The 18,185-nt window shown below is 44.3% G+C and overlaps 1 protein-coding gene and 2 non-coding genes across 6 annotated transcripts in view; 2 read left to right on the top strand and 1 right to left on the bottom strand.

Moving 5' to 3' along the window:
- The window catches only part of LOC137805410 (contactin-associated protein-like 4), a 76,033-nt gene that overhangs the window by 27,191 nt on the left and 30,657 nt on the right, over positions 1-18,185 (bottom strand). For 3 of the 4 annotated variants that reach the window (XM_068605323.1, XM_068605349.1, XM_068605341.1), the window contains exons 6-13: positions 14,068-14,234; positions 13,852-13,980; positions 10,926-11,232; positions 10,557-10,700; positions 10,236-10,413; positions 4,178-4,284; positions 3,084-3,203; positions 1,704-1,904 (exon numbers count right to left, since the gene is read on the bottom strand). In XM_068605323.1, the coding sequence (XP_068461424.1) occupies positions 1,704-1,904; positions 3,084-3,203; positions 4,178-4,284; positions 10,236-10,413; positions 10,557-10,700; positions 10,926-11,232; positions 13,852-13,980; positions 14,068-14,234 (1,353 nt within the window). The remainder of the gene's footprint in view (positions 1-1,703; positions 1,905-3,083; positions 3,204-4,177; positions 4,285-10,235; positions 10,414-10,556; positions 10,701-10,925; positions 11,233-13,851; positions 13,981-14,067; positions 14,235-18,185) is intronic. The other variant, XM_068605331.1, reaches the window with a different exon arrangement.
- Positions 6,974-7,056, top strand: trnal-uaa (transfer RNA leucine (anticodon UAA)). Its single transcript has one exon. It is a non-coding gene; the product is annotated as a tRNA-Leu (tRNA).
- trnal-uaa (transfer RNA leucine (anticodon UAA)) lies at positions 9,689-9,771 on the top strand. The gene has a single exon. It is a non-coding gene; the product is annotated as a tRNA-Leu (tRNA).

Genomic DNA, 18,185 nt, shown 5'->3' with positions numbered 1-18,185 from the left:
TAACTGCCAGATGAACAAATAAACCCCTGAATCCGTCACGTCGTAGAGAAAAGAGAGCCAACCCACCGAGCAACACATCTAGAGCCCAACTGCCAACATGTACACGTCCCTCATGTATCGAGCTGTGTTTCTTTACAGCTAATGGTGTTTTTCTAGTGTTATTGACTTGGGATTAAAGTGTTTTAGTCGTTGCATTACCAAGACAAAAGTCATTGGAACTTGGTAATCGAAGTGATTCACCTTGTTTTTCTAGCGCTCACCACCTCCGAGTCAATACGAGCACGAGAAGAACAGTAAAACATGCACACGGCTAAACAAAGGAAACACTGATCTGACTCAATACTAATTTCTCAGAAGGAGGCGGTATTAAACAAACCACTGAATAATCCATTTGTCTGAATCGTTAGTGAAAGAGAAGAAAAATCCCTGAAACCACATCCAGTTTGCAGAGTAATGATTTTGTTTTGCGGTCGGGAGAGAGAGAGAGCGAGAGAGCGAGAGAGCGAGAGAGTCCCAGCTGAAGGGAGCCTGCTTAACAGAGCTTTCATTAACTTGTACTTAACTCAACAAGATAATTAGGAACACGCCTTGTTTACAGTCTTTTCTGACTTCAATGTGCACTTGAGGGTATTGAGGAAACCGGGGAGGAAACAAAACCTGAGAGGGCTCTCCCCGAAATAAGATTAAAGGAGTAAAAGATTAAGATTAGATACAATTTTGTTTAACAAGTGAGAATTGTATCACATTTGGGTTCCAGTAGAGCTCATTAAAGTTGTTGAACGAGAAGGTAAGAAGCTGATTTATGAATGCGCTATAAACCAAATGAGTCAAAATATAAATAAAAACAACACACTTTGTCTAATGGTCTATTCAATAGCATACATTCTTACACTATTAGTATCGATAGCACTTTTTGGCTGGTTAACTTAGCTTAACACACAGACTGGAAGCAGGGCGAACAGTTAGCCTCGCTCTGCACAATAGTGACACCTCTAAAGCTCACGAATAAACTAATGTTCGTCTACATGAGTAGAGCTATGTTTTCAGAAGAGATAAAGAATTTGCAAAAATCAAGAGCACATTTTTCAACTTTAGGGCCATATTATCTCTTTACACGTGTGCCTTAGGACAGTGGTGCCTCTTTATATAGAGAGCTGAGATTGTTCTGCAATTGTTTTTACATGTAAAACACATGGGTGTCTTTCATATGCAAGTCCCTTTAAAATGTGAATTTAGGAAATAATGTAAAATCGAGAAAATTAACCGCGACTTCAGAAGGTTACAACAACAAGCCATTTCAATGGGGGATGATGTGCCAGACTATTTTGTTGCTTCTATGTAGTTAGAAGAAACTCCAGGAACGTCACATATCGACTCTAAAGCATGTTTACACTGTGTTTGTGCGGATCAAACATAATCTATAATATGTTAATAAGTGAGCTTTGGATAGCGGCTTCCCTCTGTTTCCAAACTGCAGCAGGAGAGTTGCATCAATCTTCTAGCTCTACGTCGGAAAGCAAGCAAGCCTATTTCCCAAAAATGTCAAACCATTCCTTCAAAGTTACGAGAGTAATCACCTGGCTGGGCAGCTGTTCCAGGTGAGCAACTCTGACAACAGTCTGACAGCACAACACCAGCGTTACTTTATGAAGAGAAACACCTGAGGATACACCATCCAGCAACTTTTCTGATGAGGCTCTTACCTGGAGTGTTGAGGAGGCGGGACTTCCTGCAGCGGTAGGACAGCTCCTGTTCGCAGTGCTCTGATTGGCTGATGGCGGCCAGCAGCTGCTCCTCCTCCGTGGAGTAGTCAAAGTGAACCGAGTGCTGGTCGACGCCCGGAGACGCTCGGACTCTGGTCCGGTCCGTGTTGTTGTGCTGGATCACCATCCATGTGTTCTCCTCTGGAGGGAGACGGATAGACTCTTATTAATCATAGATTACTGCTGTTGATTGATTTCAATTGGTTAATTATTCTTTCTTGTTTGTCATACATGTTGTATCATAAACTTGCCTTTGCAACTCCATCATTACCCAATCATGCAAAGAGAAATAATCGATGTTATCCGTCCTACCAAGAGTCAGATGAAAAGATCTGTACCACTCTTATATGAAGCCATAGTCTGTTAGCGTAGCACAAAAGACTAAGCCCAAAATACAGTTTGCAGAACATTTCAAGGTCATGGATTAGGACATATATATACACACACACACACACACACACACACATATATATTTCTCCTTTCTTCAGGCTTGTCATGAGGATGGACTGTATACTCTGCCAACCTACACTGTCTAAATGAGGATTAACTAACTCAAACAGCTTTGAAGTTAAATTTATGAGAGAAGAAAGCAACGATGACTACGGAGAGAAAACAAGACAGAGTGGGAGAAAAGAAATATGATCGCTATTAAGATTTATATACGTAGACAAATTGCATGAAGCAGTGAGACTTTATTATTATTCATGTTTATATGATTAAACAAATGACACGACAGAAGATAGAGCGGCGATGGGAGAATAAGTAGATCAGAATGTGACGAGAGAACCATCATCATTTACTATTATGTAAATGTTTATCATAAAAAATAAAGTTGAGTAATGATACAAGGAAGAGGGGCAGTGAAAGTTTGTGTCATGGGTGAGGTTTACGCTCCTAATTATCTACTGTCCACTTAATGATGGATGGTGATGCTGTGTTTTGTGTATTCAAAATTTGAAGCGAGATTTGTCTAGTATGGCTCAAAATAAATGAAAAATATGTTCAACACATCTTTGTGAAACACGTGGAAAGGGGTGTCCCTCGAACGGGAACACTGGCCTCTTAGTACACAAAAACCAGTATGTGTGTGTGTATCGACTGTCCACTTAATGATGGACGGTTTCAGGTTGCTATATTTTGAGCTGTGTTGTGTGTATTCAAAATTTGAAGCGAGATTTGTGTTGTATGGCTCAAAATAAATACAAAATATATTTAACACATCTTTGTGTAACAAGTGGAAAGGGGTGTCCCTCTAACGATGCAATACACTTGTTTGGGGAGTCCTCGTAGTACACAAAACCCAGTGTGTGTGTGTGTCACCTGTCATGTTGCAGTAGACCAGCTGCGGTCTGATTGGTCCGCTGCCGTCCACGTCGATGTGGAAATGTCCCGACGTGTTGCCGTTGTGTTTGTACGCCTCGCAGGACCGCTCGTACACAGCTGGGAGGGAACACAAGGAGACGAGCTCAACGTCAACACGTCAACACGTCGGCCGGCGGACGCACACACACGGGAGCCGCGAGGGGAAACGACTACACACTGCGGAGCATCGTGGGGGCTGAATCACCGTCTCGTAACCGGAGCCAAGACAATCATCTTCAGTTTTATTTCTGCGGCCGTGCGTCCCGTAAACAGAAGACGGATCCGACTTGAGAGGACCAGTAATGACTGATGGGAGTACAGAGACCCAATAAATAAAACTCTACACCTTTATCAGCCCTGGCTCTTCCTCTCTGCCTCCATACGTCTTCCTCCCTCCTCCCTCGGCCTCTCACACACACACCAGAGCATCTTCTGCAATCAAAGAATCAAGCCTCTCCAGTCACATCCATATCTCAAGGTTCCCACCCTCTGCTCACCTGTTTATCTCTCTTCTGCTCAGCCTGAAGGCCTTTTATTCATCACATTCCCTCAGTTGTGTTCCACAGAAAACACCAGCAATAAAAATGAGACTGAGAGAAACGCTCTTCTTTTGGTTTTGAAGGATTTGACTCCTGCACCTCGCCTCCCCTCCCCGCTCGGGGTTCAATTCATTTATTCAGCATTTGGCAGTTTAGTCACAGCTACAGTCTCATTGACCTTCATAATATCTCTCACATGCAAACAGGTTTTATGATAATGTGACCACTGGAAAGAAGGGATGTGCAGACACCAGAAGCAGATGGGGGGGGGGGGGGGGGTCGTTCTCCCTCCGTCGCTCTGACACATTCCTAATCTTTGTTTTCTGTGTTTTAATGGGTTTGTACCACCGTGTGTTTATTATAATTGTATTCATATCTCTGGTTGCTCCGCCTCTGAGTTTAAATCAAGCAGGAGGCAAGACAATCACTGCTTAACCCTACTTTCATCCCTCTCTCTCTGTGTGTGTGTGTGTGTTGTCGTGTGTGTGTGTTGTCGTGTGGTGTGTGACTCACAGCTGTGGCAGGTGGCGCCGCTGTAGCCGCTCTCAGAGCAGTTACAGTGGAAGACGGTCCAGGACTGACTGCAGCGACCACCATGCTCACAACGACTCGGAGAACACCTGAGAGAGAGAGGAGGGGGGGAGGGATGGGGGGAGAGAGAGAGAGAGAGAGGGGGGAGGGGGGGGAAGAGAGAGGGAGAGGGAGAGGCCCTTGTATTAAACATTGTGTTATTTTAGTTTTCTTCTTTGAACTACCACTAAACTTTGCGACTTTTGTCCGTGTCCGATTTGAATACATTTTACTTCCATACTTACTGAAAACAAAGTACTTCAAATACCCTGAAGGGTAATCCAGGCTAGGTGACGTATCGTTAAAGAGGAACTGAAACTGGCCTTGGGGGTTTCTGATGTGTTGTCGTGTTGCATTGTGGGTAATATACCAGGTTTTGACATGGAAGAAAAATGCCAAATTTAGCTGTGTGTGGATTTGAAAATGATTAAAATACTTTTCTTGTTCAAAAAGATTGGCCCTTTTATTATACATTGTGTTATTTTTGGTTTTCTTCTACTACTACTACTTTTAAACAATTTGCGCCGTTTTTCTGGGAAAAGTGCGATTTTCAATTCATTTTACTTCCTTTTTTACTGACAACAAAGTACTTTAAAACCCTGATGAGTAATCCAGGCTAGTTCTAGAGGAACTCCACCGATCTGGCCTTGGGGGCTGTCGTCTCAAATTGGAGGGGTTTTGAAGTGCTGTTGCATTGTGGGTAATATACATAGGCACCAGGTTTTCGACATGGGAGACACATTTGTTTGCGTTTTGCTGTGTGTGGATTTAAAGAGAGACTCTTTCAAGGTAACGGAAGTAACTGCTGCGTAACGTTCGCCTTATAATGAAAGTATTAGAGAGCGTTTAAAAAGCCATGAAAGTCCTTTGACTGACAGATAATCTCTTGCTCAGCCCTCCCTGCTTCGTCTTTATAAATATATGTATATGTTGGTGGCACTGTCCTTTCTTTATACCTTTCAAAGAGAAAACTACTTCATTAAACTAAACGATCCTCTCGTGAAATGGAGCTTTTTTTTCTTTTTTTTGGAGGCGGGGTTAAAAACCTTTCAGTCCAATCTCTTCAAGGTTATTTAGGAACGGGACGTCAAATAGAACAAATTTACATTTTTAATATCGGTTTATATATTTATACAGTTTTTTGGGAGGTTGTTGGAAAGAAAAGAAAATTAGTTTTTTTTCTTCATGTTGAATGAATAGATGTCTCCTGCAGAACTTCCTTTTGAAACACCTTCCACCCTCCCCCGGTGAGATCAAAAGATTCATTTCATTACTTTTCTCGCTTTAGATGTTTCTTTCATTTCATCTATAACAAAAAAAAAGGAAGTTTTTTCGCTAAATGGAAAATCCTTTCACTTCTTCTCTGCAGCAGATTGAGCCGAGCTCTTCTTCCAAAGTGCTGTTTGCAGAAGCTCTACGAACACACGGCTAACGGGAGGAGCTACGCATGCTATTTATAGATAAATATATAACATACTGCTGTAACCATCATGGCAATCAGTGCCGTTTACTGGACGTGGGAGGTTTAGAAGCTACCGAGAGAGAAAATAAAGGAAATATAAAAATGGAAAAATAATGAGAGAAAAGATTTTTTACAGTTCAACACGCTCACAGATTTTAAGATGACGCGTGAAAGTGACTCCTATTGTAACTCAGGAAGGTATGGAAGCCCATACCCACAGGTAAAAGAAAAACTATTTGGAGATAAAAAGTCGAAATTATGAAATGGAAAGTCAAAATCATGAGCTTGTTTTCAGATAACAGGAAAGAAAAAATATTATCTCATACTTATGACTTTCTATGTAATACTTATGACTTCCTATCTCATACTTATGACTTTCTATGTAATACTTATGACTTCCTATCTCACACTTATGACTTTCCACCTCATATTTATGACTTTCCACCTGATATGTATGACTTTCCACCTGATATGTATGACTTTCCACCTGATATGTATGACTTTCCACCTGATATGTATGACTTTCCACCTGATATGTATGACTTTCCACCTGATATGTATGACTTTCCACCTCATATTTATGACTTTCCACCTCATACTTATGACTTTCTTTTTTTTAAATTTTATTTTCTGCCATAAACGCGCCAATGAGCGAGTCATTTTTAGAAAATAAATGTATGTGGCAGAAATGTCGGCAGAATTGAAGAACAAACAAAAAGCACACAATCACACACACACACACACATTCACGTCACCGGCGTTCCAGAAGCGTGACGGTTGGTGTGTGTGTCGTGTTTTTATCCGCCTTCACGTTCCTAAGTACATGTTTTAGGAGTGTGTTTACTCGCATAAACACACTGCACATTTACCCAAAACCCGGAGTGGAAAATTGAAGAGAAAACAGACGACTGTGCAGAATCTGCCGCCTCTCCCTTTTTTATTTAGATGAAAGCGCTGACTCAGCGGCCCGTCTGCCCGCCACAGTGTGACTTTTACCTCCATTTATCTCGACGCTGCTTTAATCTAAGAGTGCGCTGGAGCCTTGCAGATAACACATTTTCACTTTAAATTCACATTACCGCACGCCGCGGCTCTTTTACTTCATCTGTGTGGCTGTTTGTGTGCGAGAGTGGCGGGTCCTCCGGCGCTGCTGACGCGGCCGTCCATCAAACTCACGCGTGGCGCCGGCGTCTGATCCGATGATGAGCGTCACGGTCGGTTCAGCCTTTGCCGAAACGAATCCACCCGGCGAGAGCAGCGTAACGGACTTGAACCCGACCAGGATGGCCGAGTGGTTAAGGCGTTGGACTTAAGACCTAATGGGTGAATGCCCTTGTGGGTTCGAACCCCACTCCTGGTATCATATTACTAGATGGTGGACATAATCTCATGGTTAATCCAGCTCACAAGTAAATGTTGATTATAAGGATAAAGTACAAAACAGATTAAGTACACTCTAAAAAAAAAAAAAAAGTTGAGTCAACTTAAAAAAGTGAGGCAACCAGCTGCAAAGCCTTTTTGAGTTCACTCAACTAAGTTGTGTCAACTTATAATAAGAAGTTCACTCAAAGTGCCATCTTAAGTTTGTCAAACGTAACATTACTAGTCAGACCTACTTATGTATTTAAGTTACCACTACTTGATTTGATAGTCACATCTACTCATGTACTTAAGTTCAGAACACTTAAAATATTAAGTTGGAGAAACTTGAAATTGTGTGTTCTTGTAGATTGAAAACATAAATCAACATAACTTTAAATTTATTGTTGAGAAAACTTACTTCAAACTTAAAGTGTCGTTACTAAATTTCACTGCCCATTAGTTGAGTACACTCAATTCTTTGCAACGTTGCCTTCATTTAAATTAATTAAAAATGTACACCATTTTCTTTGGAAAAGTCAACAGTTTAGGTTTTACTAGCTTAAAATAGTGATAGCTTAACGCAGCAAATCTCATTGTGAAAAGCACGCAACGTATTTTTCGCTGCTCTCTGTCCACTGGGTGTTCACCTGTGTGCCCGCCCGTGTCTGTGTGCATTGCGTTACAGAGAAGAGTTGTAACGCGACCATGTAGACAGGTCGGTTGATAAAAACAAATATATTTTTGACGAAGCTCAAAATGTGTTCTATTCTTACAACATGCCTCGCGGGCGACTCGCGTGGTCCCTGCGGGCGAACAGGTGCCAACGGCACTACCGTCCGGGTCCTGGGCGCTATCTAGTGCCCCTGAATGCTACGCGCGGGTAACTAAAGAGTGAACTAGAGCCTCTAGCCTAGAGGCAGTCCCGACGCCACCAACGCTAAAGTACTGCGAAGCACTGCAGCAACATGTTAGCTAACCTAGCTAACACGAGCGGGTCGTTATCGTAAAATTACACATGACGTTATGAACACGTGAAAAGTAGGCTGGTGTCTGTCACGTTATAAACTTCGTAATGTTAACTTTGGCATTAAAAATCAACAGGTTATCTGACTAGCTCGTTAGCTAACGCACGGAACATACACAGTCTTACCTGGTTAAGTGGTGCGGGACGTAGACGGCATTCTGCAGAAACACTTGAGCTGGCGTTGACCGGCGCGAAATTGCTCTCTCATGCGGAAGTGCGCATGCGCAGTGGTAGACGGATATTTGAATCTCTTCTTCTTCTTCTTCTGCTTCTTTTACGGCAGTTGGCGGTTTTTTCTTCTCTCTCTTTATTGAACATGTATTGTCAACAGACATTCAGCAGTTTAAGATTAAGATGTAAAAAGTAGATGTCAATCAAATGAGATCTGAAAAACTATCGAAATATAATAAAGAAACAATGGTATCATCAAATCAATGTATCTTAAACAGGGGCTAAAGAAAATATTTTAATATTTATTTCATTATTTAAAATATAATATTAAAGTAGTATATATATATATATATATATATATATATATATATATATATATATATATATATATATATATATATGTTTTATTTATGTGTGTTTGTGTGTTTACTGACACATGCACAGTGGTCTTAGTTACCTCAGTAGATGCCCAACTCACTATACTAAGTTTTCTCAACTTAACATTTTCAGTGGATTCCACTCCTTATTAATAAAATTGACATTTTGGGTTAGTTCAACTTTTTTCAACGCTATTTGTTGACTCAACTTAAAAAAATGTGTTAGGACAACAAATTTGAAGTTGGGCTTTTTAGAGTGTAAAACACGCTTCATCAGAACCTCAATTTGCTCAGAGAACTACAAGAAAGCAGCTTCTTGATTGCTCACTTCAAAGCCGTTGAAGGGATTTTTGTGACAGTGGACAAATGAAAAAAAAACCTGTTAATACTTAACGTCTAAATCCACATCGATCAATACACATCGCCGGGCTGACCCGATGTTTAAAGACCGCAACGGAACAGAAGAACTGATTCAATGAGGCGACTTCACGTTGCCTCTTTTTCATTCAACGCAAACTATCGTTGGCGTCAGCAGCAGCGACAAAAAGCATTTGCGCGCTAAAAGTATAGGACACACTTTTGCACCGCCGGGTCTTCCTCTCGCTCTAAAACTTTGGAAGGTCATTGTTACACAAGGTTGCCGTTGCTCTCGTTGCCAGGTGGTTCACCTCCAGCAGGGAACGGGCGGACTTCCCTTGGCTTTCTTTCCTGATCGCGGGTCGGAAGCAGAAGTAAATTAGATCCGACTGTGGACTCGGTTAAAGTCCCGCAACAGGACTGATGGGTCAAGTCTATTAAACGCTCGGCCGCGTCTGTGTTGTACTCCTTCGCATCGGAGCTGGACCGCTATTAAGCCGGCACACAGACACACCAACACAGATGAAACACCTCGCCTTTTCCGTTTTCACTTTAGAGTTATGATGAGGGGACATACAGGGCCGTCATGGATCATTTCACACCTTCTCGCTCTCCCGTGAACAATAATTCAAACACTTTCGATTGTTTGGGCCCATTTGTTTCTATTTTCTCTTGGATCCAACAACTTGGAGCTTTACACAACCAGGATGGCCGAGTGGTTAAGGCGTTGGATTTAAGCTCCAATGGGCAAATGCCCTCGTGGGTTCAATCCCCACTCCTGGTATAATTGACACTTTACTTCGCATATGTGCTCAATCCAGTATAGGATGGATTTAAACCCTTCAACAGCCTTTCCTCATGAGGTTTGTCCGGCTGCTTCTGTGTTGTGTCTGCTCCTCTGGTGAGGATGTGGCTGTTGTGTGTAGATGTATTCTCGTGTGAGTCTGTTCCTTTAAGTGCGACACTGCGGCAGCAGCCGCTGGGTTCGGCTCCACCGGACTTGATCTCTTGATCCGAGATAACATGAATGAACTTTCAATGAGATGAAAATGGATTTTATGACATAAAAACAAGGATGAACTACTTCCTCCCTTGAGTATTGTGTCTTCCCGTCATCTCTGTCAAATGCGTAATGTAAATTGTACCCATGTAATCTCATATTATAAGGTATTGCGTCTGTAGACTCGCTTTTTAAGATGGTTTTAGGTGCATGACTTTGGTCCAAACAGAACGGAAAGAAATTCCGACCTGTCGATGATGCCGCACATGTCGATCTGCAGCTGGCTGTAATTTCCCAGCAGTCTTTGCTGCACCATGATCAGGTCCACCGGCTGGTTGTCCACGCTGAGGAGACGCATGCAGCCCTGAAAGAGGCCGAAGGGATTCCTGCAGTGCGGACCGGCTTCGTCTTCCTCGGCAGGACAACCTGGACGGGGGACAAGTGGAAGACACATCAGAGCCAAAGTGGAAGTAGGAAGTGGAGAAGGAAATCAAAAAAAACTTGGAGGCAAGGAAGAGAGGAAAGCAAACAGGAGGGAAGCGTTGAGGATATGAAAAGACACAACTTACCACCAAAGAAGAGTTGACTTCCTGCGGTGACGGAGTGGCCGCCGTGAGCCACGCCCCCTTCCCCTTCATCCACAGCGATGGTCACATGACCTCGTCTGGAGGTCAGCTCCACTGAATGCCACTGACCGTCATTCAGAGCCGAACCTTTAATGATAATTATCAGAGTTATTAGCATTAATATGAAATGCTGCTCTAGAGAAACATTACAAAGAAACTATCTACATACCTACCTACCTACTAAAGATTTTCAACCTCATTTAAGGTTAATTTATTATGTTATAAGTGTTGTGTTTATCTCTAAAAGTTAGTTTATACATTTCGGTTATTAGTAACAAGAGCTAGAGGCTCTAAAAACATTATTTAACGTGCTGCTAGTCCGACCTGCGCTGAGCTCCAGCAGCGTCCTGCCGGCTTTATGGATCTGCAGCCGGAGTCCGGCCTCGCTCAGGTACAGCCAGGCCACGCCCCCTTCCCCCGGCAGGTCGAAGGTGAGCAGAAGCCCCGCCTTGTTCCACGTCCTGAACTGGAACCCGACGGACACGCCCCCCTCCTCCTCCTCCTCTTCCTCCTCCTCCGAGGACGACGCCCTCGACCCCGGCAAACTGAGGAAGCTCCGGGGGCCCGGGAACGTCACGGCCACGGACGCCGACTCAGCGCAGGAAAAGGTCACGTTGCCCTGAGAGAGAGAGAGAAAATGATTACGAGAGACATTAAACAAACATTAAACATGAATATTAATCAGCTCCTGCGGAGGGCGTGTGCCGCCGTGACCTGGTGTCACGGCCATCTCATCAGCGAGTCCCCTCGGGAATGAAAAAAGCCATGATTGGAAAACTGAAAAATAGCAATGTCACCCGCGAGGTGCGGGAGGAAGGTGCAGGCGCCAATGTGAACAAGCGGCGCCGTGTCGACGGCGCCGTTGTTTTGAGTAGTGGTAATGACATCGGGTCCGTTTGCAAAGGCTGCGGCGGTTATATATTACAGTCCCGGCTCTCTCTGCTGGGAATATCAGCCTCCGCTATCTTTATAATGCTCCGGAAACACAGATGACATCTAAAAGCCCTTTGTGGAGCTGTTAAAGTGATGGAGGATGCAGCGCCACGGCAACATACACAGTAAAAGAAAAGGGGGGCAATAAAATCCCCCAAAGGGCATTCACTAACACACCGTACAGCCCCGAAATACCACACACACACACACACACACACACACACACACACACACACACACATCATTTAAAGCGCCACTTCATTTTGTCATCGTTCCTTTAATAATTGCCAAAAGTGGTCCTTTTAATAAAAAAGACTCCAACTAAAAGCCTCTGTTAGATCCTCAGCCATGCGTGGGGATCTCTGGACCCGCATGTCTTAATCTCTCCGGTCCCTGAAGGTAACGACAGACTGTTTATTAGAAACGGGGTTCTCTACTTCTCTCCATCCACTTAATGTCGTTGTAGAAACATCTGAAAAAGGTCCTCGAGGTGGAGACGAGGCTTTACTGAAGCTAACCCCAAAGACCATTCACGAATACCACTAAAACACACTTACACACACACATCATTTAAAATCCTCCTGCTCCCATTTTAAGTCCCAGCATGCCCCATTCAGACAATCTTTTGGCATACAATACGTCATTTTTCTTATTTTTGAACCGAATGACACAGTTTTTTGACTGAATCTCCTTCCTAACAGGACAAGACTTTGTTTAATTGTTGTTTTTGTTGCAGATTCTGATTCTTTAGGTCCTAATCTTTCCAAAAAGGTGTCTTATTGACGCTCCAGGAGGCTTTTTTGGGGGATCTGTCTCACATCATGCTGGATGTTCATAGTAACCATCGAAATATCTTTTAAAAGGGATTTTTTTTTGCAGATATACATTTTTTCCCCAAGACTTTGCTGAACAAATACATACAATAAACACACGTATTGGAATTAATTTGGGGTTCCTATGATGACTCAAACACAGGGAAAGGAGGTCTGGAGACAACGTTGGTTCCACAGTTTTCAACGGGTTAATAAAAAGACTCCAACTAAAAACCTCCATTAGATCTTCGGCCATGCGTTGGGATCTCTGAACCCGTATTTCTTAATCCCTCCGGTCCTCCTGGAGCGATGGGTTCGGTGGAGTCTCAGCTGGCGTCATCGCCGAGCAAAATCGCGAAACACAAGCAGAATGTTTTATCGGCTCGCGAAGAAGGGACTCATTTAGCCTGCGGATTTGTATTTTTGGTGGCTATTGATGCCGTATTCCCTCTTAAGAAATGAGGGTTTGAAGAGCTCCGACATCAAAGCTGCGCTCGCTTCCCCCCGAGGAGGAGAGACGCGATCTGTCATCTTCACCTCGGAGGAATAAAACACAACAAAGCAACGAGGTGCCGCTCGAATTTCCCCCACGCATCTCCTTTTTTAAGCTACTTGCTTTTGTCTTCTGGCTGATCAATACATCTGATCAACGATGAGGAAGCGAAGTGTCTTTTTCTCTTTGCCTCCATCAGGATCTGACCTTCAAGATGCCAGCAAGCAAATTAACTATGAAGGCAGATCTGTGTCTTTATTACGCAAAGAACACAAAATACCTTTGGTAAATTATGTGTTAGTTTTGATTATGAAACTAGAGGAGGAGGAAGAGGAGGAGGAGGAGGAGGAAGAGGAGAAGAAGAAGAAGAAGAAGAAGAAGAGAAGGAGGAGAAGAAGAAGAAGAAGAAGAAGAAGAAGAAGAAGAAGAAGAAGAAGAAGAAGAAGAAGAAGAATGGGAGAAGGAGAAGAACAAGGGGAGGCAGAAGAGGAGGAACTAATGAAACTAGAATTTCCGGCACAAAACACGTTTGGTAAATTATGTGTTAGTTTTGATTATGAAACTAGAGGAGGAGGAAGAGGAGGAGGAGGAGGAGGAGGATGGTGAAGGGCAGGAGAAGGAGAAGGAAAAAGAGGAGGAGGAGGAGGAGGAGGAAGAGGAGAAGAAGAAGAAGAAGAAGAAGAAGAAGAAGAAGAAGAAGAAGAAGAAGAAGAGGAGGAAGAAGAGGAGGAACTAATGAAACTAGAATTTCTGGCTTCAAATAAAAACATCTTTGCTCTCAAACAAAACAACATGGAGGTGAGTTGACGTCATATTGCTCTGTTTGCTCAACTCCACTTTAACTTTGCTCTCAAAAACCCACAAATCCACCTTCACAATAAACACACTGAGAGCAAAACACATGAAGCGTTGCAGCGATGACGTCATCGTGAAGAGAAGTTCAAGATGACGACGTCATCGTGAAGAGAAGTTCAAGATGACGACGTCATCGCGTCCTCACCGTCACGGCCGCCCGGTGGTCTCCGTGTCTGGACAGCTGGATCAGGTTCAGCTCGTTGTACCGCAGGTTCTCCAGGCAGCCGTGGAAGCCTCTCTCGGACTCGAGCCCCCGGGCCGCGCCGACGCTCAGCTGCGTGCAGGAAGGGGGAGGGGTTAATGTGGAAATGCACATGCGTGTGTGGTGCTCATTAGGCGTGTTGCTGCGCCTCCTCTCCACCTGCCGGACGTCCCAGCGGCTGAACTCTCCTGGGATCTGGATCCTCTCCGTGTGGTCGTCCACCGTGAGGTTGAGCTGAGCGCCGCCACGCTCCAACGCCACGGCGTGCCAATGCTGGTCATCCAACAGGCTGCCGAGGGAGGAGAGACGCCGGGGAGACGAGGAACCTGGAGGAGGAGCAGGAGGAGGAGGACGGGGAGGGGCAGGAGGAGGAGCAGGAGGTGAATGGTGATGAGGAGGAGAATGTGGAGGAGGGGGATGGGGAAGAGGAGGAAGAAGAAGAGGAGGAGGAGAAGGTGGAGGAGGAGGATGAGGAAGAAGAAGAAAAAGAGGAGGACGAGGAGGAGGAAGAGGGGCAGGAGGAGGAGGAGAAGAATGAGAAGGTTGGTGATGAGGAGGAAGAGGAGGAAGAGGAGGAGGAAGAAGAAGAGGAGGAGGAGCAGGAGGACGAGGAGGGTGACAAGAATGAGAAGGATGGTGATGAGGAGGAAGATGAGGAGTAGGAGAAGGAGGAGGAGGAGGAGCAGGAGGAGAAGCAGGAGGAGGATGGTGAGGAGGAGGAGGAGGAGAAGGAGAATGAGAAGGATGGTGAGGAGGAGGAAGAGGAGGAAGAAGAAGAGGGGGAAGAGGAAGAGGAGGAGAAGGAGGAAGAAGAAGACGAGGACGAGGAGGATGAAGGTGAGGAGAATGAGAAGGATGGTGAGGAGGAGGAGGAAAAAGAAGAGGACAAGGAGGATGATGAAGGTGAAGCGAATGAGAAGGATGGTGAGGAAGAGGAGAAAGAGGAGGATGGCGAGGAGGAGGAGGAGGAAAAAGAAGAGGAGGAGGAGGATGATGAGGGTGAGGAGAATGAGAAGGATGGTGAGGAAGAGGAGGAGGAGAATGAGAAGGATGGTGAGGAAGAGGAGGAGGAAGAGGAGGTAACAAAGATGGAAAAGGACGTTGAGGTGAAAGGAGAAAAGAAGGAGGAGAAGACAAAGAAGATCAGGAGAAAGTCCGGTGACAAGGAGGTGAGGAGGTCACAGAGAGTGAAGGAGGCGTAAAGAAGGAGGGGCGAGGGAGGATGAAGGAGACGAGGAGGCAAGGATGCAGATGATGAGATGGGATGAAAAAGTGAAACTCTTGTACTTGTTTCCATTCCATGTTGTTTGACTCGTGTCTGTTGTTCTGAAGACTTCTTGAGAAGTATCCGCAGCTCGTATCGTCTTATTTTAGTCCTGTTGTGTTTTCTGACCCGTTTGTTTGTTTGTTTGTTTGTTTCTCATCATCTGACCCGCTTCTTCCCGGCAGCCTCTCTTCGTCTCGTTGTCCCACGGGGACGATCACAGCGGGGTCGCCTCTCTCGGCTCGTTAGGGGAACCGACGGCAAACATCCGCGGCGCCGCCTCGGCAAACAGCGAGGCGGCGTTAATGATTGATGAGCACCGGCGGGTCCAAACAACTGGATCCGTCCCCAGAAAGAACCGAAAACTTTTCTCTTTTTTTTTTCGCTGAGAGAGAGCGACGCTCCACGCGGCGAGATATTAAAAATGTATTAGACGATCTTCAGGGAGCGACGACGCCGACTTCAAAGAGAGGAGGAGAGGAAGTGTGAAGATGATGGACACATGAATGTCTGATGATGCAGAAAGAGAGGGCTTGTTTGTGAGAGGGTTTGTTTATGAGAGGGTTTGTTTATGAGAGGGTATGTTTATGAGAGGGTTTGTTTGTGAGAGGGTTTGTTTGTGAGAGGGTTTACTTGTGAGAGGGCTTACTTGTGAGAGGGTTTATTTGTGAGAGGGTTTATTTGTGAGAGGGTTTACTTGTGAGAGGGCTTACTTGTGAGAGGGTTTATTTGTGAGAGGGTTTGTTTGTGAGAGGGTTTGTTTGTGAGAGGGTTTGTTTATGAGAGGGTTTGTTTGTGAGAGGGTTTACTTGTGAGAGGGTTTATTTGTGAGAGGGTTTACTTGTGAGAGGGTCTATTTGTGAAAGGGTTTACTTGTGAGAGGGTTTGTTTGTGAGAGGGTTTGTTTGTGAGAGGGTTTGTTTGTGAGAGGGTTTGTTTCTGAGAGGGTTTACTTGTGAGAGGGTTTGTTTGTGAGAGGGTTTGTTTATGAGAGGGTCTATTTGTGAGAGGGTTTGTTTATGAGAGGGTTTACTTGTGAGAGGGTCTACTTGTGAGAGGGTTTACTTGTGAGAGGGTTTGTTTGTGAGAGGGTTTACTTGTGAGAGGGTCTACTTGTGAGAGGGTTTACTTGTGAGAGGGTTTGTTTGTGAGAGGGTTTGTTTATGAGAGGGTTTGTTTGTGAGAGGGTTTGTTTGTGAGAGGGTTTGTTTGTGAGAGGGTTTGTTTATGAGAGGGTTTGTCTGTGAGAGGGTTTGTCTGTGAGAGGGTTTGTCTGTGAGAGGGTTTGTTTGTGAGAGGGTTTGTTTGTGAGAGGGTTTGTTTGTGAGAGGGATTTGTCTGAAAGAGCGCGTCGTGTCTAGAACATTGGGTCATTTTTAGAGAAGCTAGAGCGGCCATTTTGTTTGTTTTGTTGCCAGAGGTAGTTAGCCAGGCCTAGTTTTGTTTTCTTGATTTCTATTTGTTTGGCACGACCACAAACTGTCCGGTCTCTCCCACCTTTGTTATTGTGTTAACCAACCTCCCGCGTTAACACACGGTTACGTTGATGTACACGTGTGCAGAAATGTTGAAGACCTGGAGGTGTTCGTGTTAACAGAGCTGAGCTCACGATGACGACCTGAATCACACAATGTGGAACATACAAAAAACTCCTGCAGAACGAGAGAGAGAGAGAGAGAGAGAGAGAGAGAGAGAGAGAGAGAGAGAGATGAAGGACACAGAACAGAAAAAGGCTCACGGACACGGAGGAGAAAAAGACCACGAGTTGTTTTGGCATCTTCAAAACATGGAGACTCATAAGAAGGAAGAGGACGACAGAAAAGATTAGCTGATGGAGGGAACATCACAGCGTCAGCGACAGAATAAAGAGCGTTCTTCTGATGTGGGAAATATATATATATATATATATATATATATATATATATATATATATATATATATATATATATATATATATATAGCACTGAGATCTATAGAGACAAGAACAGTAATTACAGCAGAAAGGACAGAAGAAACAGAGAGTCAGAGGAATAAGAAGAAGAAGAAGAAGAAGAAGAAGAAGAAGAAGAAGAAGAAGAAGAAGAAGAAGAAGAAGAAGAGTCTGTTTGTTGTTTTCAGTGACGGTCTGAGCGACTGACTTTTGGGAGATATGAAATGCAGAGAGCGATGGAGAGGGAGGGATGGAGGGATGAATGGACGGATAAAGAAAGTATTTCAGCAGCCAGATGGGTTTTCTGATGAGAGTTGAGCCATATGGTGATGATTCAGCATGGCGGCCTCTGGTTTAACACACACACACACACACACACACACACACACACACACACACCCCCTCTGTAAGCCATGCATCATGTCTCCAGCACATGCTGCAGTGAGCGGGTACCATCCATCACGTCTGCAACGAGACTGGAGACGCAGCGGCGGCCGAGATTTAAACCAATCAGGCGGCAGCGTGCGCGTCGTCCATCCCACGCGACCACCACCAGAAGTCTACTTAAAGTCGTCTCGGGGCTTTTATCGACCTCACACAGACGTTCTCCAACGAACACGATGTCTCTTCATGACATTTATCTCCTGATCATCACCAACGTCGGCTGATTCTTGGTGATTTTCACTCGACGTTAATGATGGAGGGTGAAAAGGTTTTAACATTGAAGGGAGACTTTTCCTTCACAGGATGAGGCTCACATGTCCCAGGAACATGTGGACCGAAGAACAAGTTCACAGCTCCATTATTTATATTTATAATCACGGCTCAAAAATCGGGTTTATTGTTTTAAGAGAAGTTCAACAGGGTAAACAAATAATACTAGTACTTCAATGTTGTTTGCATTGTTGTATTTGAATACATTTTGATGAGAAGACGCATTATATCGGGTAAAATATACCCGACGTTAGCGATGATGTCACTATTTTTAGGGTTTTTCTAGGGTTGTGCATATTGATGAAGAATTAGATGCTTTTTAAATGCTGTTACATTTTGTCTCTTAATGCATTTCACAAATCTTCTTCT

Source organism: Clinocottus analis, unplaced genomic scaffold, assembly GCF_023055335.1.
Source record: "Clinocottus analis isolate CAN_PGR_092001 unplaced genomic scaffold, fCliAna1.0.p SCAF_11, whole genome shotgun sequence".
Taxonomy (NCBI): domain Eukaryota; kingdom Metazoa; phylum Chordata; class Actinopteri; order Perciformes; family Cottidae; genus Clinocottus; species Clinocottus analis.
Note: the sequence above shows the minus strand (reverse complement) of the source record. Positions and strands in the feature narration are given on the sequence as shown.